Raw genomic sequence first — 26,938 nt, forward strand, 5'->3', positions numbered from 1 at the left:
CGCGTGGGGCCGAACCGTGACGGCCGGCTGCCGACGCGCCTCGGTCGCGCTGACGCCTCTCCGTGAGGGTTGCCAACTCTGACTGAAGCTATACCGGGAAATTCCCCCCCGCCAACATGCCGTAATGTCATTTTCTTAAACAGCCCATTAAAATCCCCCGGGCCGCATTCAACAGCCACCGGGGGATCGACGCCGGCTCCCGGAGACTCGCTCCAGGCCAGTCCCGCGCCTCACCCCTGTCACAGGAGCGCGGGCCGGAGCTGCGGGAGCCGCTCGTGGATGGCGGCACTGCCGGCGGGAAGTTCACGGGCCTCGGCGCCGCGCGCTGGCCCCTCCCCCGCCTCCATCGCGCCTCACACCCGTTCCCGCCGAAACGGGACAGCGCAGAAGCGAGGGGGAGGGGGAGGGGCAACGGCTGGCGGTGCGCTCCCGCCCCCATGGCAACAAGCCCCGCCCTCCCCGGTGGGAAGGCTTCCCTTCCGGCCGGCGGCCGCGCGTGGTCGGCGCAAGCGCAGTGGGGACCGGTGCGGGGGAGCCTGGTGCCGCCGGCGGGGTGAGTGTTGGGAGACGGGGACTTCCGGCCCCCTTCGCGCCATGGGGCGACCCCCTCCGAGCCGGCTGCTCGCTGGAGGGGGAGAGGCTCTGCCCCCCCCCGCTCCCCATTGCCCCTGGGTCGGGTCTGTGCCCCTCCCCCCACGGGGAGCGCCGGGTGGGCCCCGCGAGCGTTGTCGTGCCCGGCGCCGCCGGCAGCAGCCGTTAACCTCCCTGGCGCGGGCGCAGCCGCCGTGCTGGGCACCCCCGTGAAGTGGGGGCTGATCTGTTGCCAGCGCCCCTTCGTAGTGGCGACTAATGTCCCTGGTGTAGACGCAGCCTCTGGCCTAGCCTCCCGCTCAGGAAAGTGGGGCTGATCCGCTGCCCAATGGTCCCTAGTGTAGATGCAGCTGTGCAGTACAGAGGGGCCCAGCTGATCTGCACATCCCAGGGCTGTCCTGCAGATTGGCCAACTCTGGGAAACAGGAAGCACTGTCTTACAGTTACGTGTGTTACTGTAGATTGTGCTCAAGAGTCCCAGTCATGGACCAAGGCTCCATTATAGAATCATAGAATATCAGGGTTGGAAGGGACCCCAGAAGGTCATCTAGTCCAACCCCCTGCTCGAAGCAGGACCAATTCCCAGTTAAATCATCCCAGCCAGGGCTTTGTCAAGCCTGACCTTAAAAACCTCTAAGGAAGGAGATTCTACCACCTCCCTAGGTAACGCATTCCAGTGTTTCACCACCCTCCTAGTGAAAAAGTTTTTCCTAATATCCAATCTAAACCTCCCCCATTGCAACTTGAGACCATTACTCCTCGTTCTGTCATCTGCTACCATTGAGAACAGTCTAGAGCCATCCTCTTTGGAACCCCCTTTCAGGTAGTTGAAAGCAGCTATCAAATCCCCCCTCATTCTTCTCTTCTGCAGACTAAACAATCCCAGCTCCCTCAGCCTCTCTTCATAAGTCATGTGCTCTAGACCCCTAATCATTTTTGTTGCCCTTCGCTGGACTCTCTCCAATTTATCCACATCCTTCTTGTAGTGTGGGGCCCAAAACTGGACACAGTACTCCAGATGAGGCCTCACCAGTGTCGAATAGAGGGGAACGATCACATCCCTCGATCTGCTCGCTATGCCCCTACTTATACATCCCAAAATGCCATTGGCCTTCTTGGCAACAAGGGCACACTGTTGACTCATATCCAGCTTCTCGTCCACTGTCACCCCTAGGTCCTTTTCCGCAGAACTGCTGCCTAGCCATTCGGTCCCTAGTCTGTAGCGGTGCATTGGATTCTTCCATCCTAAGTGCAGGACCCTGCACTTATCCTTATTGAACCTCATCAGATTTCTTTTGGCCCAATCCTCCAATTTGTCTAGGTCCTTCTGTATCCTATCCCTCCCCTCCAGCGTATCTACCACTCCTCCCAGTTTAGTATCATCTGCAAATTTGCTGAGAGTGCAATCCGCACCATCCTCCAGATCATTTATGAAGATATTGAACAAAATCATTTATGTCAGGTGCTGTATAAACAGAACAAAAAGACAGTCTCTGTCCCAAAGAATTTACAGTCTAAGGCCTGGTCTACACCTAAAACTTAGATCGACCTAGCTGTATTGCTCAAGGGCGTGCAAAACTCCCCTAGGAGATGTAGGTAAACTGACTAAGTCCCATGGTAGATGCTGCTAGGTTGACAGAAGAGTTATTCTGTCAACCTAGTTACTGCCTCTCAGAGAGGTGGGTTTACTACAGTGAGGGCAAAACCCCTTATGTGGCCGTAGCAAGTGTCTGAGACAAGAGATAATACATAGATACAGACAGAGCAGGGAGTACCAGGAAACAGGGAGCTACGGCAACACTGAAAAGTTAAGTCAACTGAGCAGCGTCGCTCAGAGGTGAAAAATCCACACCACTGAGCAGTGTAGGCAAGCAGACCTAACCACCAGTGTAGACAGTGCTAGGTCAACCTAGCTACTGCCTTTCAGGAAGGGGATTAACTATGGTCATGGGAAAACCCATCCCGTCACTCTACTGAATGGCTACACTGAAGCTTGTCGTTGTGCTGCTGTAGTGTTTCAAGTGTAGACCAACCCTGAGACAAAATTGGTCAGTGTGATATGCAGTGGCCTCAGCATGACAGCAGCCTATCTTGTAAATGTTTGGTAGGTATCATGGTAAAGGAGAGTTTGAAGGAGAACAGTGAAATAGCTTTGAGGATGTTTATGCAGAGTACCTCCCAAGCATTAGGGGCAGCATGGGAGAAAGTGTGAAGCTGCTTGTCTGAAGTGTTCAATTATTTTACCATTAAGCTGCAACTAATGTGATTCATTAGAATGTAATAACAGTTCAGTGAACACATTTGTCCCAATTTCTACATGTTATATACTCCATCTTTGAATGGGAGCATAACAAGTATTTAAGCAGGCAATTGTAGGTGGGAAGGTTAATTTTAGTGGAGGATTATGTGTTAATAATACTTGGTCAGATTTTTAAAAGTGTAGTAGTATTATCATGCGCAAACATAGTGAGGAACGGAGGCGGTCAGGGTGGATTTGATTTAGATCATGGAAGACTCGATTTAATAATGGTTTTCTACATAAAAGTGCATTCTTGATGGTTGTTATAACCTTAATATATATTATTCACAACTCAGAGGTAAAAAGAAAAGGAGGACTTGTGGCACCTTAGAGACTAACAAATTTATTTGAGCATAAGCTTTCGTGAGCTACAGCATCCAATGAAGTGAGCTGTAGCTCACAAAAGCTTATGCTCAAATAAATTTGTTAGCCTCTAAGGTGCCACAAGTCCTCCTTTTCTTTTTGCGGATACAGACTAACACGGCTGCTACTCTGAAACTCGGAGATAGATGTAGGTTTCATTTTTAGAAGGTACACACTCTACATTTTTAAACAGTGATTTATTTTGAAAACATTTCAGATTAGTTTTACAGCTATATCAGAAAATTGAATGATTGTTTGGTTATTTAATTTACCAAAGGTAATTGAAGCAGATATTTATGAAGTCATTGGGAGGTGAACTATCTCCAGTTCAACAGGTTAATCATTAATATTTGGAGGATTTTCTTGCTATGCTGTATTAGGAGAACATCACCAGACAGACATTTAAATTGTTTTAGTTAACTAAAACAACAATGTTAAGTATTCTGGATTTTTTTCTTCAACAGCAAACATATAATATTTTAACAAAACAAACATATCTCCAGATCTCTTCTCCTTGTCCAGATCTATTCCGCCCCCAACAATCTTCTATTCATTGAACTTTTTGAAACTTTGCGCTTTGAGAGAGAGGTAAGGGATTGACTCTGTGTACACAAATTTGCAGAGGAACAATAGAGTTGAGGTCTGTTATTTCTCACCTCTATATATTTATTTATTTAAAAACATTTTTGCTGTTAACATGCATGTTACCACTGGGGAGACAAATCCACAGTTTGTGAACTGCAAAACTAAGCATCTCTGATGGTATCATCTAGACTGAGCACTGAGTCCCATTGGGAAGATAGAAAGATTAACATAAATAATCTATACAGAAGCCTGTGGAACCCATAATATTGGGTCCCTAATCCATGAACTATTGGAAATCATTTACAAAACTTTTCTTAAACATGACATGAATATATAGTCTCACACTATAGAATTAGAATTTATAATCCCTATTCCATGATGAGATATCTTTGAGCTATAATGTATCTTAATTAAAACTATCTCTAGATAGGTTTTTCCCCTCAAAAAGCATTTTATAAAAAAAAATCCAATTTAAATTAAAAAAAACATTTGATTTTTATCCACCCTGGGGGCAGTATTTTAGTGCAATAGCCAGTTCTCAATCCAACAGTGTATGTAGTGCCCATTAAAGTGAAAGGGAAGCGTCTGTACAAAAGGACTGCAGGATCTTACAAGGTCTCTCATCCCTATGACTCCCCACAGACTAGAAGAGAAAAAAATCTTGCATATCACTTACTAAAGGACAGTAGCTTTCAAAAATGTACTGAATGGTTACTTAATCCTTGTGACTTCCCCCTGCCCCCCATGTTTTATCCACAAAAACTGGGGGTAAAGGTGTTTTTCAAGCATGTCTGTAAAGTGAAAAATATGAACTTCCAGGAATTTGATAGTCTGGGCTTGATTCTGCTTTGTTACCCAATATATATTGGGACTAACTCTATTATAAAACTGGAGTGAGTTGAGAATCTGGCCCTCCGTCCTGTGTGGGTAGGTTTTCCTTCCTCACACCCAAATGGTAAAAGTAGCTCAGTGTTCGTTATGGTCCTAATGAGTAGAGAACGCTCACAGAAGGAGCTATGTGAAAAAAGTATTTTTTAGCCCAAGGAAAAAAAAGGACTTAACACTGTTTACTATTAAATATTAATCTGTAACTAGAAATGAACTCCCTAAATGCAATTTCATAGGGACTGTTTAACATTTCTTTAGTCTGGTGCTAAAGGAGAGTGACACTATATAAATATCTCAATTCTTGTCTTTCCCTATGCTTCTCTCTTTACAGATGATGCAGGGGGAACAGAGTCCAGCTACTTCCCTCATTGACAGAACCATCAAGATGAGGAAGGAGACTGAGGCCAGAAAAGTGGTTTTGGCTTGGGGACTCCTTAATGTGTCAGTTGCAGGCATGATTTATACTGAAATGTAAGTTCCCTAACAGTTTTAAAACTTAATAAAAGGATGTCATTATGTTCCTACATATTTCCATGTATTGTGAGTCAGAGAGATGCCATCTCAATTTTTTTTCCTCTTTCAGGACTGGAAAACTGATAAGTTCATATTATAACATTACATACTGGCCACTGTGGTATATTGGTAAGTGATTGTACTTGCTGATGGTTTACTTATGTGAGGAAACAGCATCTAAATTCAACCCTTTTGTTTTCTTTATGTCAGTATTTGAAAATTTTTAACCCGCTTTTTGATCATAGAGAAATCAGACTTCACTTTCCATGTCCAGTTTGGATCTGTCTGGGTTTATCTCCTGTGACAAACTTGCAGCAAAAAAGGCTTATCTGTTATCTTAGATCAAGTTTCATGTGTGTTGAGGCTTTCAGAAAGTAGAAGACAGAACTTTACTACTTACGTGGTGCGATAGGTGTGCTTTACATTTCATGTAGGAGTTAGACAAAGCTCTTTTTTTCAAGATGTCGACAAGCTAAATGAGAGAGATGAAACTAACAAAGGATGAAAATGAAGAGTGGGAATAGACACGTAAGAGATCAATGATAGAAAACTTTCGAAAAGGCTGGATTTGGGGAGAGGGAGTTGTAGGTTGTTCCGAACCTGGGGATGATATGAAAATGAAAGCATGTTGCAGCTTTAGGGGAAATTGCTTCAGATTCCTTAAACACAGTGATGTGTTATCATGGCATCCATGTTGATATGTAAATATAACACCATATTAACTAAATATAAACAAAGCTAAGTTGGGTATTGACTTCCAGCTCTTTAGGCATCACTTGTTTTTTCAAATGGTGGAGTTACTCTTGTAACCTTTAGAGATGTCAGCTGGTCTAGATTCCAAAAGTTACTTTCTCTAAAGAATGTGAAGCTTATAAAGCAGCCCTTTGTTTATGTATGTGATTTTTTTTTTAATTAACTTGTATGATTAAAATATATAAAACCTGTCTCCAGAGTTCTTGCATAAAATGTCCCTGACCATCTTGGCTAATAGCTGTTGATCCTCCATGAATTTATCTAATTTTTTTTTAATCCTGTTACACTTTTGGCCTTCACAACATCCTATGGAAATGAGTTCCACAGGTTGACTGTGCATTGTATGAAGAAGTACTTCCTTATATTTGTTTTAAACTTGCTGCCTATTAATTTAATTGGGTGACCCTTTATTCTTGCATTATGTGAATGGGTAAATCACACTTCCCTGTTCACCTTCTCCATACCATTCATGATTTTACAGACCTCTATCACAGGGTTCTCCAAACGTTTTGAATCGCGCACCCCCAGGGCCAGCTCTGGGGAAGCAAAAAAAAGAGCTGCCGGCGGCGTGCCACCGAAGACGGAGCGGGGAGAGCCGAGCTGCCGGTGGCGCTCCTCCTGCCACGCACCCCACTTTGGAGATCACTGCTATATCATATCCCCGTCCCTGTAGTTGTCTCTTTTCTAAACTGAACAGTCCTAGTCTTTTTATCTCTCCTCATATGGAAGCTGTTCCATACCCCCTACTCATTTCTGTTGTCTTTCTCTGTACCTTTTCCAATTCTAATATACCTTTTTTGAGATCAGGCAACCAGAACTGCATGTAGCATTTAAGGAGTGTGTGTACCATGGATTAATATAGTGGCATTATGATGTTTTCTGTTTTATTATCTGTCCCTTTGCTAATGGTTCCTAACGTTCTGTTAGTATTTTTGGCTGCCGTTGCACATTGAATGGATGTTTTCAGAGAACTATCCATGATGACTCCAAGATCTTTCTTGAGCGGTAACAGTTTATTTAGACCTCATCACTTTGTATATATAGTTGGGGTTATGTTTTCCAATGTTGATTACTTTGAACTTACTGACAGTTAATTTCATCCGCTGTTTTGTCTCCTAGTCACCCAGTTTAGTGAGATCCCTTTGTAACTCTTTGCAGTTAGCTTTGGACTAGGGATGTAAATATCGTTTTAAAAAAGTACCTGTTTAAACTATTAAAATTATATTGGTTCACTGTTTTAATCATTAAGTTTACAATCTACATTTGACATCCCTACTTTGGACTTAACTATCTGGAATAGTTTTCTATTGTCTGCAAATTTTGCCACCTCACAGGTCACCCATTTTTCCAGATCATTTATGAATATGTTGAACAGCACAGGATCCTTGGGAGACCCTGCTATTTACCTCTCTCCATTGTGAAAACTGATCACTTATTCCTATCATTTGTTTCCATCTTTTAACCAGTTACTGATCTTTGAGAGGACCCCCCCTTATCCCATGATTACTTATTTTGCCTAAGAGTTTTTGGTGAGGGACCTTGTCAGGCTTTATGAAAGTCCCAGGACACTATATCCACTGGATCACCCTTGTCCACAGGCTTGTTGACCTCCTGAAAGAATTCTAAATAGATTGGTGAGGTATGATTTCCCGGTATAAAAGCTGTATTGACTCTTCCCTAGCATATAGTGTCCATCTATGTGTTTGATCATTTTGTTCTTTACTATAGTTTCAACCTTCAAGCTTGCTTGGCACAGAAGTTAGGCTTACAGGTCTGTAATTGCCAGGCTTGCCTATGGATCCTTTTTTAAAAATCCGCATTACAGGAGCTATCCTCCAATTATCTGGTACTGAGGCTGATTTGAGTGATAGGTTACATACCACGGTAGTAGTTCTGCAATTTCTTATTTGAGTTCCTTCAGAACTCTTGGGTGATTACCATTGGGTCCAGGTGACTTATTACTGTTTAATTTATAAATTTGTTCCAAACCTCCTCTACTGACATCTCAGTCTGGGACAGTTCTTCAGTTTTGTCACTTAACTAGAATGACTTGGTTGTGGGGATCTCCCCCATATCCTCTGCAGTTAGGACTGATGCAAAGAATTGATTTAGCTCCTCTGCAATGGCCTTGTCTTCTGTGAGTGCTCCTTTAGCACCTTGATTGTCCAGAGGCCCCACTCACTGTTTGGCAAGCTTCCTGTTTCTGATGTACTTAAAAAAAAAAGTTTACTATTTAGTTTTGGTGGATAATGCATCTTTCCAAAATGGTACAAAGAATATACAGTAACTTTTACCATGATAGTGCTCATATCAGTAGAGTGGGAAAACAACATGAGATGTCAGAGAAAAGGTGGACCAACGGAAGTTGGTCCAATGAAAGATATTACCTCACTCACCTTGTTTCTTTAATATCCTGTGACCAACATGGCTACAACAACACTGCATACAGCATAAGATGTTAACAGTTACTGATTTTGTAAATGGTGAGCAATTTAAGAACACTCTAAAATATAAAGAACTAACTTGTTAAAATAATGGTTTTTGTTTTTTGTTCTAGAACTTGCACTTGCATCTTTGTTCAGTCTGAATGCCTTATTTGATTTCTGGAGGTATTTCAAATACACTGTGGCACCAACTAGCTTAGTTATGAGTCCTGGACAGCAGACCCTTCTTGGGCTTCAGAATGCATGTAAGTGTGACAATTATCTCTTTAAAATGGTGTCTACACGTGAGTTTGTAAATGTTTAACCTTCTGAACAGACTGCCATAGGTCTCAACCTAGCATGGGCCTCCAAACACAGATGTCTAGAAAAACAAGAGAGATGCAGTCAATACCTTCTGAAGGGTAGGAGAGTTGATTCAGGGAGCATTTTGATTGACTTCACCTTACTGCTCCCTGCAGATGGGGTAACTAGGTGAAGTGGAATGAAAATTCAGAAGATCAAGAAGTTACTTGATTACCATGTACCAGTAGCTTCATGAAAGAAAGTACTGAGTGATAAAGGGCTCTTTACTTTAGCAGAGAAAGGCATAACAAGAACCCATGGCTGGAAGCTGAAGCCTGACAGAGTTAACTTAGAACACATTTTTAACAGTGAGGGTGACTGACTTTTGGAACAAACTACTGAAGGAAGTGGTGGATTATCGCTCTCGATGTCTTCAAATCAAGACGGAATGCCTTTGTGGAAGATATTCTTCAGTCAAACACAAGTTATTGGGGTCAGTATAGGGCAGGGGTTCTCAAACTCAGGGTTGTGACCCCTCAGGGTGTCATGAGGTTATTACATTGGGAGCCACGAGTGTCAGCCTCCACCCCAAACCCTGTTTCACCTCCAGCATTTATAATACTGTTTAACACTATTTTTAAAAAATATATATTTATTTGTAAGGGGGATCACACTCAGAGGCTTGCTGTGTGAAAGGGGTCACCAGTACAAAAGTTTGAGAACCACTGGTGTAGGGATAATTGGGTTAAATTATATGGCCTGTGTTAGGAGGTTGAACTAGATGATCGCATGGACCCTTCTGTCCCTAATCTATGAATCTGTATCACTGTTTCCAACATCTGCAAATGAATGCATATATCTAAATGGTTCATAATGTCTTTTCCATCTTTGACCTCTGATCTAGAGCAGTAGCGAGTGGGGGAGCCAGGGGAATTAGCAAAAAGTTACTTGAGGGGAGATCATTGGAACAGGAGAAGAAGCAATAATGATAAAGAACAAACAAAACAAAAAAAGACAGGAGAAAAGGGTGACTGGTGGAGTGTAGGAGACAAAAACAATGAGAGAAATTCAAACTCTATGGTGAATGGGCTGAGGTGTAGGTCCCTGTGTGTGGGACTGGGGAGGAGGCACAGATGGAGGGCTTATGTTTAAATAAGACATCATAGTAATCTACACACTGGGTAAAAATAGCCATGTTAGAAACCTTAAGGTAAAGTATAAAAATGACAAACTAAACATCAGTCCCTTCATAAAATATTTTGAGTTTCTAAACAAATTACTAAGACAAAGAAGAACATGACAAAGTAGATGTACCAAATGTGGAATGCCAGTACACTACTACCACACTCGACCAATCTGACCTCTGAAAGCAGAAAGATGCCATCAGGTTGGAGGGACTTCATAGGAAAGCATCAATAAAGATCAGGGGCATAGAAGAACATGAGTAAAGATTGTGGTGTAGTGTGATTGATCTACGTGCAAAGATTAAAACAAGTATGTGTAACTTGACTAAACTATGAAGGGAACATATCAGTCCCTGGGTATTGAAACTCTTTGGAGATGGTGTGTATAGGTAGGGTTAATAAAATGAAGTTAAAAATGGAAACTTTCCCAAAGAACCTGACTGAAGCTCCTTACTAGAGAAATTTTAAATTAGATATGCCTATAATAGTGCTCTGTGCAAAGCACTTGCTTGCTATTGTAGCTAGGCACAGTACAAGGGCTTTAAAATAGTAGGGTCCATCCATAAGGAACAACCTTGTAAAGAATAGGAAATGTTCCTGCATTGACCATAGGGAAGGACTGGATGTGACGTAATAGGTCTCTCATTATGTGTTACTATTATTTGTGTATACTGCTATGTTTGTAATAGCAAAGTGCCGAGAGGTCCCAGCTGAAATCAGGGCCCTGCTGAGCTAGACCAGGGGCGGGCAAACTTTTTGGCCTGAGGGCCACATTGGGTTTCCAAAATTGTATGGAGGGCCGGTTAGGGGAGGCTGTGTCTCCCCAAACAGCCAGGCATGGCCTGGCCCCCGCCTCTAATCTGACTCCCTCTTCCCTCTCTCCGCGCCCCCTCCCCCCCCCCCGCCTCGTGACTGCTCCCCCAGGACTCTTACCCCATCCATCACCCCCTGTCCCCCCCACCCTTGACTGCCCGCTGCTGCCCCATCCAATCACTCTTCTCATTCCTGATTGCCCCCCGGGACCCCTGCCCCATCCAACCACCCCTTCTCCCTGTGCCCTGACAGCCCCTGGAACCCCTGCCCCTGACTGCCCCCCGCCACCCCATCCAACCCCCCCCCCCTTCCTGACTGCCCCGCCCGGGACCCCTGCACCCACTCAACCTCCCTGTTCCCCGCCCCCTGACCACCACCTCCAACTCCCCTGCCCTCTATCCAACCCCCTCTGCCCCCTTACCACGCTGCCTGGGGCACCGGTGGCTGGCGGTACTACAGCTACGCCGCCCAGAGCACCGGGTCAGGCCGCGGCTCTGCAACTGCGCTGCCCGGCCGCCCAGAACGTTGCGCCGGCAGTGTGGCGGTGTTGAGGCTGTGGGGGAGGGGAGACAGCAGTTGAGGGGCTGGGAGCAAGCCTCCCAGGCCAGGAGCTCAGGGGCCGGGCAGGAGGGTCCCGCGGGCCGGCTATGGTTTGCCCACCTCTGAGCTAGACTGTATACAAACACATAGCAAGATCATCCCTGCCCTGAAGTGGTTTCAGTCTAAATAGGTAAGATAAAGGGTGGAAGAAAGGAAGTATTTTATTCCCACTTTGCAGATGGAGAACTGAGGCACAGAGGTGTAGTGACTCACCCAAGTTCACACAGTGTGTCTGTAGCAGAATTTAACCCAAGTCTTTTGAGTTTCAGTGGAGTTTTCAAACAACAAGACCATCCTTTTACTCCGTCACAGCTCTAGTTTCTGTGCTTGTGACTTGGCTGCTGAATTTTATACGTCTGAGATTTCTTTCAACTCTCCTTTTCTGGTCTCAGTGTAGGATTTTCTTAAGATAGTAAAGAAGTAAAACAACAATTAAGAAAAATGATCCAGACTTCTGCTCCTTCAGCCCTAATTCTGCTTTTTTTATTACAGCAGTACAAACAACTCCGCCCCGTGAGCTAGTGACCAAGAAAGTCCCTTCTTCAACACCTTCTCCTCCAATCCAGGGTCAGAGCGTGCTGAGTTACAGCCCATCCCGCTCACCTAATACCAGCCCAAAGTTTGCCACTGGTTGCGTGACTGGGTACAGCCCTCAGCTACAAGCTTTGTCAGGCAGCAGCAGTTCTTATAGCACTGCTGTGACCTACTCACCAAACAGCAACTACAGTAAGGTAATAGCCTTGATAACCCAATGTAACAAGTTGGAATTTGCTTATTAGATTGCTTGTATTGTGCCCTACACTGCAGAACCTGATTCTCCAGTAGCATGCACCTTGTGTATTTATTTACACCCTTTGCACAGCAGATGTAAAATTTTACCCGACAGGAATTCTCCAGTTTCCCACTGGTGATAGCATTTTATTCACTTTGCACCACCTGGCAGTCATGCAGTAAGAATTTAAATAAACCAACCAGCAGCTGAAACATACTAAAGCCAAAGTGGTGTCTAGTTTAACAGTAACTAGCAATGCAATAACAAGTTGGATAAATGGGGATAAATACATTAATTTTGTTTACAGATTGAAACTAATAAGTAGAATTCCAGCTTTACAAATAAAACAATCATTCACTCTATTTCCCACAGGTATCCAGCTTCAGTCCCTCCCCTGGTGGCTCACCATACCCCACCAGCATTGGACCAGTGGAAAGCAGCGGGCTGAGGTCTCGGTACCGTTCTTCTCCAACTGTGTATAACTCGCCTATTGGCAAAGAAGATTATATGACAGACCTAAAGTCCCTGGACAGCTTCCTTCAAAGTGAAGAAGAGAAGCAACATCGAGTTCAGCTGGGTAAGTAAGTAGCTCTGTTTGGTCTAAAAGTTGTTTTTTTAGTGCATTTGTAGGATGGTATTCCAGTTCTTCTGGTGTACGGTAGACACAGATGTGCCAATCTTAATGAAATGGACTTAAGTCATTTGCACAGTAGCCACCTCTTAACAAATCCTTGTAGAAGGCACAGTCTGAAGACTGATGCAGAACAAATTAGGTCTTTTACTGAATAGTCTAAGTGAGATGTGAAGCAGAGCTCCAGGACTGCTACAGCCCTTTTGTAACACAGAAGCCTTGGGGAAACTTTCCAGAGAATAAAGCCTTGTCTTATAGATAGAAATGTACAGCTATTTGACACTCTGGAGACAACCCATGGATGTCTATAAATGACAAACTATATCTGTATAGGACTCACTGGCCTACAGTAAAGGCTCAGGGCCTTCATCTTGACAAGAGGTGTGGCCTGTGAAGAAGGCATCTCAGAACAAGATGCCAAGTAATCTGCAGGTGACCTGTGTCCTGAAAAGGCACTTTTTATTATTGAGATGACAATGTATTTTACATAGACTACGTTTGGCATTTGGGTTCATAGCAACTTGTGGATGCGGCCCTCCTGTCAAAGCCTAAATGCTCTGACCTGTTATCTGTACAGGAACCTCCCACTGTTTAAAAATTGTTTGGCAATCAACATGGAGTAATTATTTGTTTACTGAATGGATAATTTCAGGGAGTTCAGATTCCAGCTCTCCTTCCAGCAGTCCGACTCTTTGGAACTACAGCCGTTCCATGGGAGACTATGCACAAATGCTGAGGAAGTTCCAGTACCAGCTGGCCTGCAGGTCCCAAGCCCCATCAGCACACAAAGATGAAGCTGATCTGAGCTCTAAGCAGGCTGCAGAAGAGGTAAATAGAAAACTCAAGGGAATCATGAGGGAAAAAAATACAGTTGTGAATTTTGCAATCTTCTGCAAGGATTTGGATGTGTCTCCCATTCACATTACTGGAAAGAGAGGGGGTAAATCCCATAGCATTGAATTGCTTTCACATAATTTAGAAAAATATTTTCTTACTACAAATTTATATTCCAAACTTCAATCTGAACTAGTTTGTTGGAAACTACATTACCTTCACTAGTAGAGGGCAATTATAAATTTGTTTGGGGTAAAAAAGTGACTTCTGACCAAACACTTCTGGGTATACCTGCTGTATAGAATTTTATAGTTTTAGTAATCATTTTGTGGGCAGTGGTGGGAAACAGTAAACATAGATTTAACCTTTTCCTGTTTTAATCAATTTTTCACAAACACCTTAATTATGTAGTAATATATAACAACACTAGATATAGTAGTTCAGTCTGGAGTTCAAAAACTAGTAGTTTAACTGCATTCTTGGACTTAGTGATGTTGAGAAATCTTCACTTCTTCCATTTTATACTATGGGTAAAAGTGTTTGTAACAGTAATAATTAACTGCATCTAGTGCATGTCAAGCAGCTGAATGTATATTGAAAATCCTCCATTGCACTTGTACGTGCTCAGTGGATTCTGTAAGACACCTGGAGAAGTGTACCGCACATCTGAGTTTAGTGTGGCCAATAGGAGTATCTCTTAACTTGCCTGTCTTTTAATTAAATTATCCCTTTTCTCTACCTTGTACGTTGATTTAGTTAGTGTAACTTTCCATTAAATTAAACCTTTTCTAGAAATCTTACTAGCTTAGTCCAGTTTTATCCTAATACAAATAGCTATGGGTACCGAAATAGTGCATCTAGACTTGGTGTGTTAAACCAGCTGGTATATAGTCCTCATGAACTGTCCTGTGAGATATGACAGGTTTCAGAGTGTGAGATATGAACATTCTAAAACCTAGCTGAGGCTTATGATGGACATGCTGTAATTAGTATCAATAAGATGGCTTGGCCTCTAAAAGCCACATTGTGTTCAGCTGGGTTCCTATATCTTTGCAGTAAGTCTCTTAAACTACTTAACTTTGTGCCTAGGTTTGGTTGAGGGTGATAATGAATCGACAACTACTCAATCATGTGGACTCATGGACAGCTAAGTTCAGAAATGTAAGTCCTATCATTGCTCTTTAGAGTCTAATATTTCAGTGTCCTGTCCTTATTTCTGCAGAACTCAGCTAGAAAGTACATGAGTACTTCATCATTTGCCTCAGCCTTAATGGAACTGAGCTATGGTATAAACTTGGTAGGGTGTAATACTTCCTTAATGATCTTTGATTCATAACAGAACTTTGCTTTTTGATTTAATTGTATTATATTAGAATGGGGGGGGGGAGAATCGAGTTGCCACATGTGTACCGAAGGTTGTAGAAAGAACTACAGAGTATATTTGAGGATTAGCAAATGGCTGTGTAACTAGCAAGTAACACAAAGCATGCTCACAAGGGGGCGATATTAAGGTTACACGTTCAACCTTAACTCCTGCACTTGCTGACTTTTGTGCTATGACATCCTGGAAACTTCAAATTGTAAAGTTCATACCACTGAAAATGGGTAGACTTGTTTTTCCCTTTTCCACAACTCAACCTGCTGACTCTGTTTTCCTCAAACATTTCAAAATAACTCACCTGGGCTGAACTGAAGCATGGAAAATCCCATCCCCAAGGTTAAAATTTTCCAAAAGGTCTGAGCAGCTGAAAAGTTAGAATGAAAATCCTGACATAATCTGACTTTTAAGAACTGTTATTTCTGCTATTGCAGACCTAACTACACTTCAAGGTAAAAGTATTAGTTAACCAAATAACAAATTACTCCAACACACCACTTGTTGGAGTTCATGGCACCCTCCAGGCATGCATGTTTGTTTGTTTGTTTGTTTGTTAAGACAATAATATCCATGAAGAGCTCAAGTGTTCACAAATAATATATTTCTGTCAGCACCCTTCTTCCTTAAAACAGACTGTGGGAATTATGGACACATGCAAGCATAAATTAACAGTGTGTGGATGACTTGCAGCTCTTCATACCATTACTCCCCTCACCATCCAAAAAGTCTGTATCATGGTCTAGAAATGTTGTCTACAACTCACTCATTGAACTTTTAAATAGTCATTCAAACCCTACCATAAGCTGATAGTCTGTTTACTTAATAACTTTGTATATCTCTTCTGCTCCCTTAAATGTTTGTTGTTCACCTTTTTACTTTGCAGTCATAACAGTAATTCAGATACTGATTAGGGTATAGTAACACTTCACACAGACTTCTTATTGCTTCTTATCTTTTTAATTGTCTGTCTGTCTTTCTCTCCTCTTCTAGTGGATTAACGAGACTATTTTAGTGCCACTTGTGCAAGAGATTGATTCTGTGAGCACTCAGCTGAGAAGAATGGGGTGTCCAGAGTTGCAGATTGGAGGTATGGAGATACTGTAATAGATTTGGTTCAGTTCTCATTAGTACCTGTGCTCAGGATGAAAACTTCCAGACAGAAAAGGGTGTTCTTTGCAACCTTAAGAACTAGAAACAGGTTTTTTTTTATGAGAGAGAGCTTGGATTATACAGCAACTTCCACAGATGCAGAAAACACAGGAACCTTGTTACAGCTGCATCAGTGAGGAGACTATGTTCATTCCAATTGAGCCTCCTGAGGCAAATCCCTTAAGACAATAACCTGGTATTTGATCTCTAACTGTTAGAATTCAGGCTAGCAGCTATAAGAGCATCTGTCTTCAATTAAACTGGTGTTTAATCTGAAGTAATTCCACTTATTTGCATTGTTACATCAAACTTGCACCAATTTAACTGAGAGCATAATTTGGCCTTCTATTTTGTAGGCTACTTAAACTTTAATCTCTCCTTAAAACCCACTTCTGCTGTGACACACATGAGAAATTAACCGACTAATAATGGCTAGATGGAGAGGCAGTTAGGAATCTGCTATATACTTAGTCAAATGGAACACTAGAAAGTTTGTCGTATCCCCTTTTCCCACCATTATAAGTTTATTTTGTCTCATAGGATGCAAGGTCTTCAGGACAGGGACTGTCTTCCTGTGTGTGTGGTGCCTAGCATGTTTTGTATGCCATGATGATGTGAATAACACAGACTCAACCTTTCTCCCAGTGAAGTAAAAGTAGGAGTAAACTACTTCTCTAGGATCAGAATTTGGTATTTTGCAACATCAGTGGTGATGTAGTGTGCCAACTATTCCTAGGACCCAGCTTCTCAGAGTGCAACAGGAAAGCAAGCTGAACAGAATGTGTCAACTCTTTGTAATAGTCTGTTAATGAGCTTCTGAGTAAGTGAGGATGTTCAGTGTTCTGCAATGGCCATAGATCATATATGCTGGTGCTTTTTTGTATTGCAGAAGCTAGTATTAGCAGTCTGAAACAAGCTGCTCTTGTTAAAGCTCCACTCATCCCGACACTGAACACTATAGTGCAGTACCTGGACCTTACACCAAACCAGGAATATTTGGTTGAAAGAATCAAAGGTAAATGGTTGTCATGCACACTTAAAATGTGCTTCATTACAGTTTTCCTGTGTCAAGTGTTAGTGAAGTTTAACACTGTCAACAAGACCTTTGAACTTGGGTTTCAGCAGTATGAAGGAGGGGCTGCTTTTCAAGTAGTGGAAATACACAAGCATTTGTAATTTTCTACTATTGTTTAAAGTGACTTAATGATTTGGGGCCTTAATATCATTTACAATATTCTTAAAACAAAAGCTTTGTCACTTTTGAATGTGTGTTCTGGAAACTTATTGTTGGATTTAATCAATCTCTTCTCTTACTACTTTATGCCTCCCTGATTTAATTCCAGATAAAACTGAGTTTTAGGATTTAAATCTTTTTAAAAATCCTGATCGTGATTTTTAAAATTTGCTTCGCAGGTGTTTCTTTCTTGCATGCATTTCTCATGTATACAGCACCATAAATATGCATGATGTCTGAAACAGACATAATAGATTGCCTTCTTCCATTTCCATCTCCAACCTTGCCCCAAAATAACTTCATATAAACTCTGTTGCCTTTAGAGCTTTCTCAGGGAGGATGCATGAGTTCATTCCGATGGAACAGAGGAGGGGACTTCAAGGGCCGTAAATGGGATACTGATTTGCCCACTGATTCTGCTGTAAGTTTGCATAGTTGTGTTTTGATGAAACTTAAAATGCATTATTTTTCAGTGCTAGTAGTAGGAATACGAAGTAGAGAGAGAGCTTGTGAATCTTTTGAGGAACATGATCCAAATCCTGCACACCTCATTTGCCAAAGTAATCCCATTGCACTCAATGAGATTACTTGGTAGAATTATGCAAACCAGATCTAGCCCCATATAGATCACAAAAATAATATTGTTGTGTACCTTAATCTTGCGTCACTCTTACTTAGACATAATTGAAATGCCTGTTTAATAGCTGTGGTGGGTGTAGCCTGACTTGCTCCGACCATGATACTGCAATTGTTTTCTACATTCAGACACAATTAAGTAATCATCTGCATTCAAATGCATCTTCTATAAAATAATTCCTAATACAGGAACAAATTATTAAATGACTTCACCTTGATTATATGTCTAATTTCAGTTCTGCAAAGCAGATTGCAAAGTAAACACATGAAAGAATAATAAACCTGGATTGAGTGGTCTTGTGCCCATTTAATTGAATATTGTTTGCTGTGAAATCCTAAATGACTAACTCAAAGGAATAAATAATCTAGTTGGAGAGAGACTCTCAGTGTGGCTGAGCTGAGTGACCTGAAAGGCCAGAGGATAAGTGTGTTTTAGCAGAAACAGTAACATGTACTTGAAAACAGGGAATTAAAATATTACTTCAGTTGTCAGAAAACTGACACGACATAGAGACAAAGAATAGTGACACATGAGTGACACAATTCTGAGGATTGATTTTTCTTGCTGTCTCTGCAAAAGATAGCTGACATCCTGCCTTGAGTTAAGTGGGAACCTACCAGTTCTTAAGGGAAAGCACTCATAGTCATGAGAGAGAGTATTACATCGGGGAATGGAGCCATTTTTTTTTTCCCCCTCCCACAACCAACCAGATGAGATGCCATTGGAGACTATATTGAATATCTAAATACTAATAAGCGAAGACTAGTTCTGACAAATCATCCCAAACTTCTGTAAACCCCTGAATGAGTTACTAGTCTAAAATATATTAAATGTACGTTGAGGAAATGTTAAAATTGAAAATTTCAAGTCAACAAATGCAAAATTGCAGTACATGCAATATGAATAATGTTACTGTAAGAACCTTAACATACATTTAACACTAACAGTAGGTACAGTTTAGTTTTATCTGCTTTCCAGTGTGTACTCGTTCTAGCACTCTTCCCCGTATATAGGGCATACTTAGGGTGACCAGATAGCAAGTGTGAAAATCGGGATGGGGGTGGGGGGTAATAGGAGCCTATATAAGAAAAAGCTCCGAATATCGGGACTGTCCCTATAAAATCAGGACATCTGGTCACCCTAGGGGTACTTGTTCAGACTGAGAGAGTTGGTCTTAAGTTTTACAAAAACCTTAATGTGTGAGTGTACAGTTTGCCAAACCATGGTTGGTTTGAATCTGTTGATCTCAATCAGACCTTTAAAGATAATGGGGCAGGAGGGAAGGAGTTAAAATAAATATTCTGGTTTGGGGCCCATGTACGCTTCTAAATTCTGGAACTTTGCTTTGAGGTACAGAGATAAAAACACTATGTCAGAGCCTCAGTGTAGCCGCTGACATACAGCTATCTCTGGAAGGGAATGAATATGCCGCATTGTGGCTGACATCTTGTTGTTCACTGACAGATGAACCTTGACTTGTCAACATCTTACATAAATATTCTGGCCAATGTCAAGTGTTGGGCCACTGAGGACAGTGGTTAAAGCACTCCACTGCTTTGTCCCTTTTTAAATTTGCTGAGGTTCAGTCAAAGCTGTAATAGGATCTGAGATCGTTAAAGATTAACCACTTTATTGTAGCAGTTGTTTCTACGGTCTGTCTGATAGGCACTAAATTCTGATTTAATTTTTTCTTCAGATCATTATGCACGTGTTCTGCACTTATCTTGACTCCAGGCTGCCTCCTCACCCAAAATATCCTGATGGCAAAACATTTACCTCACAACACTTCATTCAAACACCAGATAAGCCAGGTATTGGCATCCTTTGTCCCTTTGTTTGCTGGGATTGACTGGTTGGATCACGTCCTTCATGTCCATATTATCTCTTAAATTTCTATTCATAGATGTTTCAAATGAGAATGTTATTTGCATCCACCAGAGCACCATCAACCCTCCCCACTATGAGCTTATCTACCAGTGCCAAGTTTACAACTTACCCAAGGTATGAACATAGTGGTTTTCTTCTGATACCTCAAGAAAGCTACATACATTCTGAAAACTCTAGCTGATGTTGATTGGTTATCTTTTTTGAGCAGTCAGGTTTATTGACAGGGGAATTGTCTCTGAATATAGCAAAGCTCAGTGCAATGTACAAGGCAACATGTTACCTTGATCTAGTGATAGCCCTTGGCATATAAATTGCTACTAAATAACACCATTAAAATAAAGAGCCTCAGTAGAGTAGGGAAGGCAGTATCTTCCCCTTGTTGCATGTTCTTTTGATAAGTTGCTAGTGTTTAAAATAAGTAATTTAGACCCCAGAGGTCTGTGTTAATTCTTCAGTACCAGCAGATCTTGTGTCTCTTACCAGCAAAAGTCTGTGTTGGAAAAATTTCCATTCCCAGAATCAAAAGGTTATATTGATGCTGTTGGATCCCTGGTCAAAACTTGAGCCCTAGTTTCAGAAATGATTGTCAATTCCTCTAGTCCTTAAAAGAGTGGAAGGTCATAATCCAGCCTAACAAATTTTTGTCTTTTTGCATTTGTCCAGCTGGAGGATATAAGCAGTGTCGCAAAACTAACTTAAATCCTGGAGGTTCATTATGGTGAAGAAGCCCATAATATTATTCTTTTGGTAATGGTTTCCCTCCTATAGCAGTTTTTCATCTCAAAATACTTTGCAGGTCAGCATACTAATGCCATAATGATATCTACCCAGTGAAGTGCAGCCGCCTCTCGTGTGGAGTGTGACAGCTGTTTAACAGTGGAAAGCATCATTACACAAAAGCTTAGGACAGGAAGTGAAGGGTATTTTCTTTTAAGTAAGAAATTGTGCAGAACTTTCAGACTGAATATTGTATGTATTACTTAATCTTCACCTTCTTCTCTTCCTGTGAGTTCAGGGCAGAAACAACATGTTCCATACCTTGCTTATGTTCCTGTGCATCATAAAGACAAAAGAATCTGGGATGCTCGGGTAGGTATAGAGTGCCATGAATCCCTGCATTTAATACAGGATGAGAACTGTAACATTCCTTGTTGTAAATAAGCAGTTTAGCTGCATGTAGACTGATCTTAAGTTCCTGTAGAAACAGTCTGTGTTCTTCACTGTACGGCAATTTCTTGCTGGTCTGTAAACACCCTATTTCTTTCACTCTCCCCCAACATGCTCTTTTGGCTGCCTCCTACACTCTTATGATAAATAATTTTAAAACTTGCAATTTGCATTTCTAACGGAAATACAGAACATTATTCTTTCTCCTCAAGCTTGAGACAGGGAGGTAAGGGCCCTTTTCTCTTTTTTGAACAAAGATATAAATCTACCTTAAAAACCTGACTCCACTTTCCAGGGACAGCTAAAAGTTTGCATTTCAGGCTGAGCTCTTCAAACACAAGAGCTTTACTCTGAGCTTCCATGGGGAAAGTCGAGCTCCTCAGTTCCTGAAAAGACTAATTCCGGGCAGCAAATGAGGACTGACAATTAAATGCACTAAAAAAAGTACTATGGGGAATTGTGCACTCTCATGTCCTACTGAAATCTGGGATAGGAGCACTTAAATTATGCAAGTTCTAAGGAGTATCAGATTGATTAAGCAAGGAAAATTAGTACACTAAAATGAAATAAAATAATTTTAAAAGCTTCTTATACTTATTTGAGCCTCTAGGTGCATAAAAAGAGTTGCATTTTTTTTGCAGGCTGACAGTCTTGTGGAGCACAAACTGAAATATTGGCCTCTTTAGTCACTGCGTGGCTAGATCCTGGCCTGAAATCCACTGCCATTGAGAAATATAGGTATAATTAGATGCCATCATTAGCCACTAATCTTTGCTTTTTGAGATGTATAAGAAATTTTGAATATGTGTACTGGGCAACTCTGCCTACGTTGACATAAAAGTGAAGTCCAGACTTTCCCATTTAATTCCTGTGGGGTTGTACTCTGTTCATAGTGAAGTACAACTCTTAAACAGAAGGAACATTTGGCAGGGATTGAAAGAACTGCTGGAGTCAGGAGCTTGCAACCTGTCTTGGCAACTTTGCTTTAAATGTACGTTTGGGGTTATTGTTGTTTTATTATGGCGACTTTGTCTTCGCAGGCGAGTAAATCTTGGCTTATCAGGAGTGAATATTCTGTGGATCTTGGGAGACTAGTACATCATTGTTCACTGTGGATGGCCTCCCCCTTCACAAAGTGAGAAACAATCTCTGAGATAACTGAACAAATTATTACACTTGTGCCTTGAACATAAACCTACAACGATGTACTAGTGTGATATCCTTGTGAACATAGGATATGTTTGCATGAGAACATACTTCCAGCACTGAAATACTTCTACCAGCTCTTTTGCGCAAAGACGTCTCTTTACAACTTCCCACCTTTACAAGCCCTATTTTAAAAGCCTTCACCATTCTTCTGGCTGAGTTGCCCTCCAGAGGCCACCACTGCTGATAGTGGAATTAGAAGCAACTCAACGGTACCCCTGCCAGCTTGGGGAATGAATTGTGAGCCCTCAACTGCGTGGCAGGGTAGAATACTACAGTGCAACTTGGACTGCCCTACTAAGGTTGTACACTGCTGCTTGGTACTTGTTACTTCAGTACTGCCACTTGACAAATCAGTCACTGCAAGTGTGGCCAAGTGCAAGATCCACATGCACCGGGAAATGCCACATAATCAGGATTCTCTTCGGCTTATGCAGAAAGGCTTGTGGCTATCCATCATTGGAGTACCAGTGTAGTGGGATTTTGTGGCACCACCACACTTTTAAAGTGACTGCACTGTAGGTGTAAGTGAAAGAAAACTTCAGACCCGACAACCAGTTAGACTATATTCTTATGGATCTTTTTTTAAAAACAAAATAACCCAATATCTTTTAAACTTGAGTGTGTTTGGGGCAACAAAACGTTGCTGATGTCTTGACTGCAGTTGAAGTCTTGCCCTAACTTCATTTATTTTTTAAAAAGTTCTCGCATTAGTATTTCTGGTATTAATCCCCTATTTTTAGAGGTGTTTGAGCTGTAAAAATTTACTGTAAAATGGAATGTAGCTTCAGTGTGTCTGCATAAGAACAAAATTTTTACACTTAAATCAGGATGTCCTAGGAGTCCAAAGGGGCATCCTCTCCTCCACGCCCCCATAGCCCCACGTTGCTGGGAATTTCATCATAACCAAGGACAGACACATACAACTTGACCAGCATTAGTCACTGGAGGGACTTGAGGCTCTGCTGGTGTTTCCTGCCTGGGGCAGATAGCAATGACCCAGAAGCAAGAATCAAATTTATGACTTGAACTCCTGTCCTGTATGGGTGGCACGTCACTTTAGATCCTCAGGCCAGCCAACACCTTACTTCGAGAAAAAAGACCTGTTCTGCTCTTTATGACAAGTATTTACAATGGTGGGGTGTCCCTGGATAACCCAGCATGGTTTTTTTACAGTTATATAAGCAATTGCTCTGCAGTGTAGACTAGTTGCTCCCTGGAAAAATTTGAGTTAAACTTGTTTTAAACAAAATGGATTCCTACATGTATGCCAAGGTTTTTTCCTATAGGGATAAAGGATACATTGCAAATCCTGGTAACCAGGGAATTTTAAAAATGTGTGCTATAGGGTTCTTTTTAAAAATATATATATTGTGGGGACCATTTCAGAAGCCCTCTGGTAAGGGTAATGTTAAGGGTCCTCCTGTTTCTTTCAGTCTCTTGTCATCAGGTATGACGTTAAGGCAGGGTGGCCTACTTAATTTTACCCTTTCAACCCACAATAACCGGAAAATTGAGACCACAGTGTCACTGTGTTAAACTGCCAACGATGATGCTCTGTAGAACCCTGCTTGAAGTATTCCTCCAGGATTCAGTAAAAGAGCTGGCTGGTTAGACTTGTGAAGAATACACAAGGTTTGTATTGGTTTTACAATGACTACACTCTTTTGTACTGTGTTCAGTTTTTACTGAACTGTGGATTGCCTACCTAGATGAGCAGGTGGGGAGGGGTTTGGAAATGTCATTTTTAGTATGCTCAGCACAATTACCATTCATGATCTCAGTTGGACTGTTTGGTATTTTTAATGCATGAGCCTAACTTATTGCCATTGTCTGTCAGAACTGCATCTTACTCTACCACTTCCCCCAGGAGGTATGAATTTTTTCCTGGAGATCAGACTGTTAACAATGGTTAATTTGGTGCCTGTATTAAATGGGTTCATTTGGTTAAACGTGTGTGTGTGGTTTTGTGCAATAACAAATGGCATATTTTGTCTCCCAAATATCTGTTTACACACCCCATATCATCTAGTTTGAGACTTATTTCCGCATTATACAATTCACTGTCAGGTTTGCATGACAGTTCATCTGTAGCAATGACTAACTAAACTTCACTGTAATGTGGCATGTTTTGCTTAGAAAAGGTGGCAAAGAACTGATAGATACACTATTTGAGTGGCATTTAAGGCAGGAAGGAAATTGGTTTGGTCTGGTAACAATCATGTTAGTGCATGCCGTTCTCATTGAAGCTGCTCAAGGGTATCTGAAAGCAGACAGTAGTTCTAATGTCTTCCATCTTGAACACTGCACATATCTTGTGGGTGAGACAGCCCAGCAGCAGGAAACACAACCATTATGGTTCTAACACCTCTAGTGCTAAAATATATCACATAGGTTCCAACAGATACTTGCTTCTTCCTTTATGAACTTTCAGATTGTTTGGAGACAGAAGAGAGAAATAGACATAGCTGTTGAAGCTTGGGCTTTTGGTCTGAAATCTGAACAAAGTTAGCTAATGAGTTCTTTGCATAAGTTTTTCAGGAGTAATATCTTATCCAAGAGCTACTTTTTTCTTGAAACCACATAATATCTAGTATTTAAAAAAAACTATGCAAAGGCAATATTAGTCATCAAACTATAGAAGAAAGCTCATCCAAATTTTGTTTAACTGTTTGGAGCCTGCCACTGTTTCACTGAAAGCAGCTACTGTCCTGAGTGCAAATATTATGCAGGCAGTGTAGTCTAGTCATCTAGCCCAGTGGCTCTCAACCCTTCCAGACTACTATACTCCTTTCAGGAGTCTAATTTGTCTTGTGTACCCCAAGCTTCACTTCACTTAAAAACTCACTGCTTACAAAATCATACATAAAAATATAAGTGTCACAGCACACTTACTGAAAAATTGCTTACTTTCTCATTTTTACCATATAATTACAAAAGAAATCAATTGGAATATAAATATACTTAGTGTATAGCCTATAGAGCAGTGTAAACAAGTCATTGTATGAAATTTTAGTTTGTATTGACTTTGCTAGTGCTTTTATGTAGCCTGTTATAAAACTAGGCAAATATCAAGATGAGTTGATGTACCCCCAGAAGTCCTCTGTGTACCCCCAGGGGTACGCATACCCCTGGTTGAGAATCGCTGATCTAGCCAATGGAGGGTTTCTATTAAAAGGTGAAGTATGATAGTAAAAAGCTGAGATTGCTAATAAAATTTGGGTAGCCTTAATTACAAACATGGCCTCAGTCTAGTTCTTAGAGGATGGGTGTTCATATCTCAAAAAAGTAAATTCTAATTGACCACTTGTTGGCAACCTCAGAAGAGAGTTCAACAAATGAATTGCTATGGAGAGTGAATTCCTCTTACCCCTAAATGAGGTCCCTCTAAAGCAGGATTCAGGCATGCTGGTGGGGCAGTATGAGGGAAGCTCACTGCTTATTTTGCCTACTGTGTGACTAAAGGGGAGGGCTCAGGCCCCAGTTATCTCAAGCCAACACCCTTCAGCAGCACTAACTTTCCACTGTTGCTTTTAAATTAAAAGAAAGCTCACTTTTTTTTACAAAATCTAACTAGACCATAGGCTTTTCTCCAGTAGCTGAAGAGCTTTTCTCTTGTGCTACACGGATGATTCCAGTGTCAACTGCCTGTTTTGCCTGCTTCTACAGCTCTCCTTTGTGCATTCTTCCCACTGTCCTATATAGGTGAGACCATTACCAGGTCTCTTACTTCAAGTGACTTCTCAAGACCCACAACTGTAATGCCAACAGCCAACTGCTGATAATGGCTGGTTTGAGACACGAGATGGTTAATACACATTTCAAGTGCCTTCCTAGAATGTGAGATCTTTAGAGAACCGGCACTGTTTCTTGTATGTTTGAAAACCCACCTAGCCTTTGCGAGCTCCTATACATCAAATAAGACATCTCTGTTGCCTGCAGTGGTGCAGGGTTTTACATTAAATGTTAGTGATGCCTTCTACTCTTGGAGGAGATACTCAAATTCTCCAAAGGTACTGAGTTTCAACTACCGTATTTCAAAATGTATTTACTTTGTGTTCCAATAGTCTGTCAATGATTGTCTTACATTTAAAAAGCATTTTGTTCATTTCTTCCTAAACCTCTCCATCACCTTTGTTATTGACTTAAGAACATAAGAATGGCCATAATGGGTCAGACCAATGGTCCATCTGTCCCAGCATCCTGTCTTCTGACAGGGGTCAATGCCAGATGCTTCAGAGGTAATGAATAGCACGGGGCAGTTATCAAGTGATTCGTCCCATCGTCCAGTTCCAGCATCTGGCATTCAGAGGCTTAGGAACGCCCAGAGCATGGGGTTGTATCCCTGATCATATTGGCTAATACCCATTGATGGACCTGTCCTCCATTAACTTCTCGTCCTTTTTTGAACTCCATTATACTTTTGGTCTTCGCAACATCCCTGGCAATGAATTCTGTGACTGTGTTATGTGAAGAAGAACTTTGTTTGTTTTAAACCTGGTCCCTGTTAATTTCATTGGGTGACCCCTGGTTCTTGTGTTATGTGAACAGGTAAATAACACTTTTTTCCCACCCCAGTCATGATTTCATAGACCGCTGTCATATTCCCCCTCAGTTGTCTCTTTTCCAAGCTGAACAGTCCCAGTCATCTTAATATCTCCTCATATGGAATCTGTTCCATACCCCTAATTTATTTTTATTTCCCTTCTCTGTACCTTTTCCAATTCT

The 26,938-nt window shown here is 41.5% G+C and overlaps 1 protein-coding gene across 1 annotated transcript; it reads left to right on the top strand.

Moving 5' to 3' along the window:
* Positions 1-464: 464 nt before the first annotated feature.
* TMEM209 (transmembrane protein 209) lies at positions 465-24,162 on the top strand. The gene is made up of 15 exons (XM_074953045.1): positions 465-553; positions 5,058-5,197; positions 5,310-5,368; positions 8,550-8,681; positions 11,808-12,046; positions 12,460-12,664; positions 13,371-13,546; positions 14,642-14,713; positions 15,921-16,017; positions 16,969-17,094; positions 17,637-17,734; positions 19,647-19,761; positions 19,854-19,951; positions 20,853-20,926; positions 22,045-24,162. Exons 2-15 carry the CDS (start codon positions 5,058-5,060, stop codon positions 22,097-22,099), a joined length of 1,686 nt encoding a protein of 561 aa, XP_074809146.1. The 5' UTR covers positions 465-553; the 3' UTR covers positions 22,100-24,162.
* The last annotated feature ends 2,776 nt before the right edge of the window (positions 24,163-26,938 follow it).

The sequence above is a fragment of the Natator depressus genome, chromosome 1 (genome assembly GCF_965152275.1).
Source record: "Natator depressus isolate rNatDep1 chromosome 1, rNatDep2.hap1, whole genome shotgun sequence".
NCBI lineage: Eukaryota > Metazoa > Chordata > Testudines > Cheloniidae > Natator > Natator depressus.

Bases quoted from the DNA above. Each gene is read 5' to 3' on its own strand.
- TMEM209 (XM_074953045.1), top strand. From the start codon at position 5,058: ATGATGCAGGGGGAACAGAGTCCAGCTACTTCCCTCATTGACAGAACC. The intron at 5,369-8,549 runs GTAAGTGATTGT...TTTTTGTTCTAG, and splicing joins CTGGCCACTGTGGTATATTG to AACTTGCACTTGCATCTTTG. The intron at 13,547-14,641 runs GTAAATAGAAAA...CTTTGTGCCTAG, and splicing joins CTAAGCAGGCTGCAGAAGAG to GTTTGGTTGAGGGTGATAAT.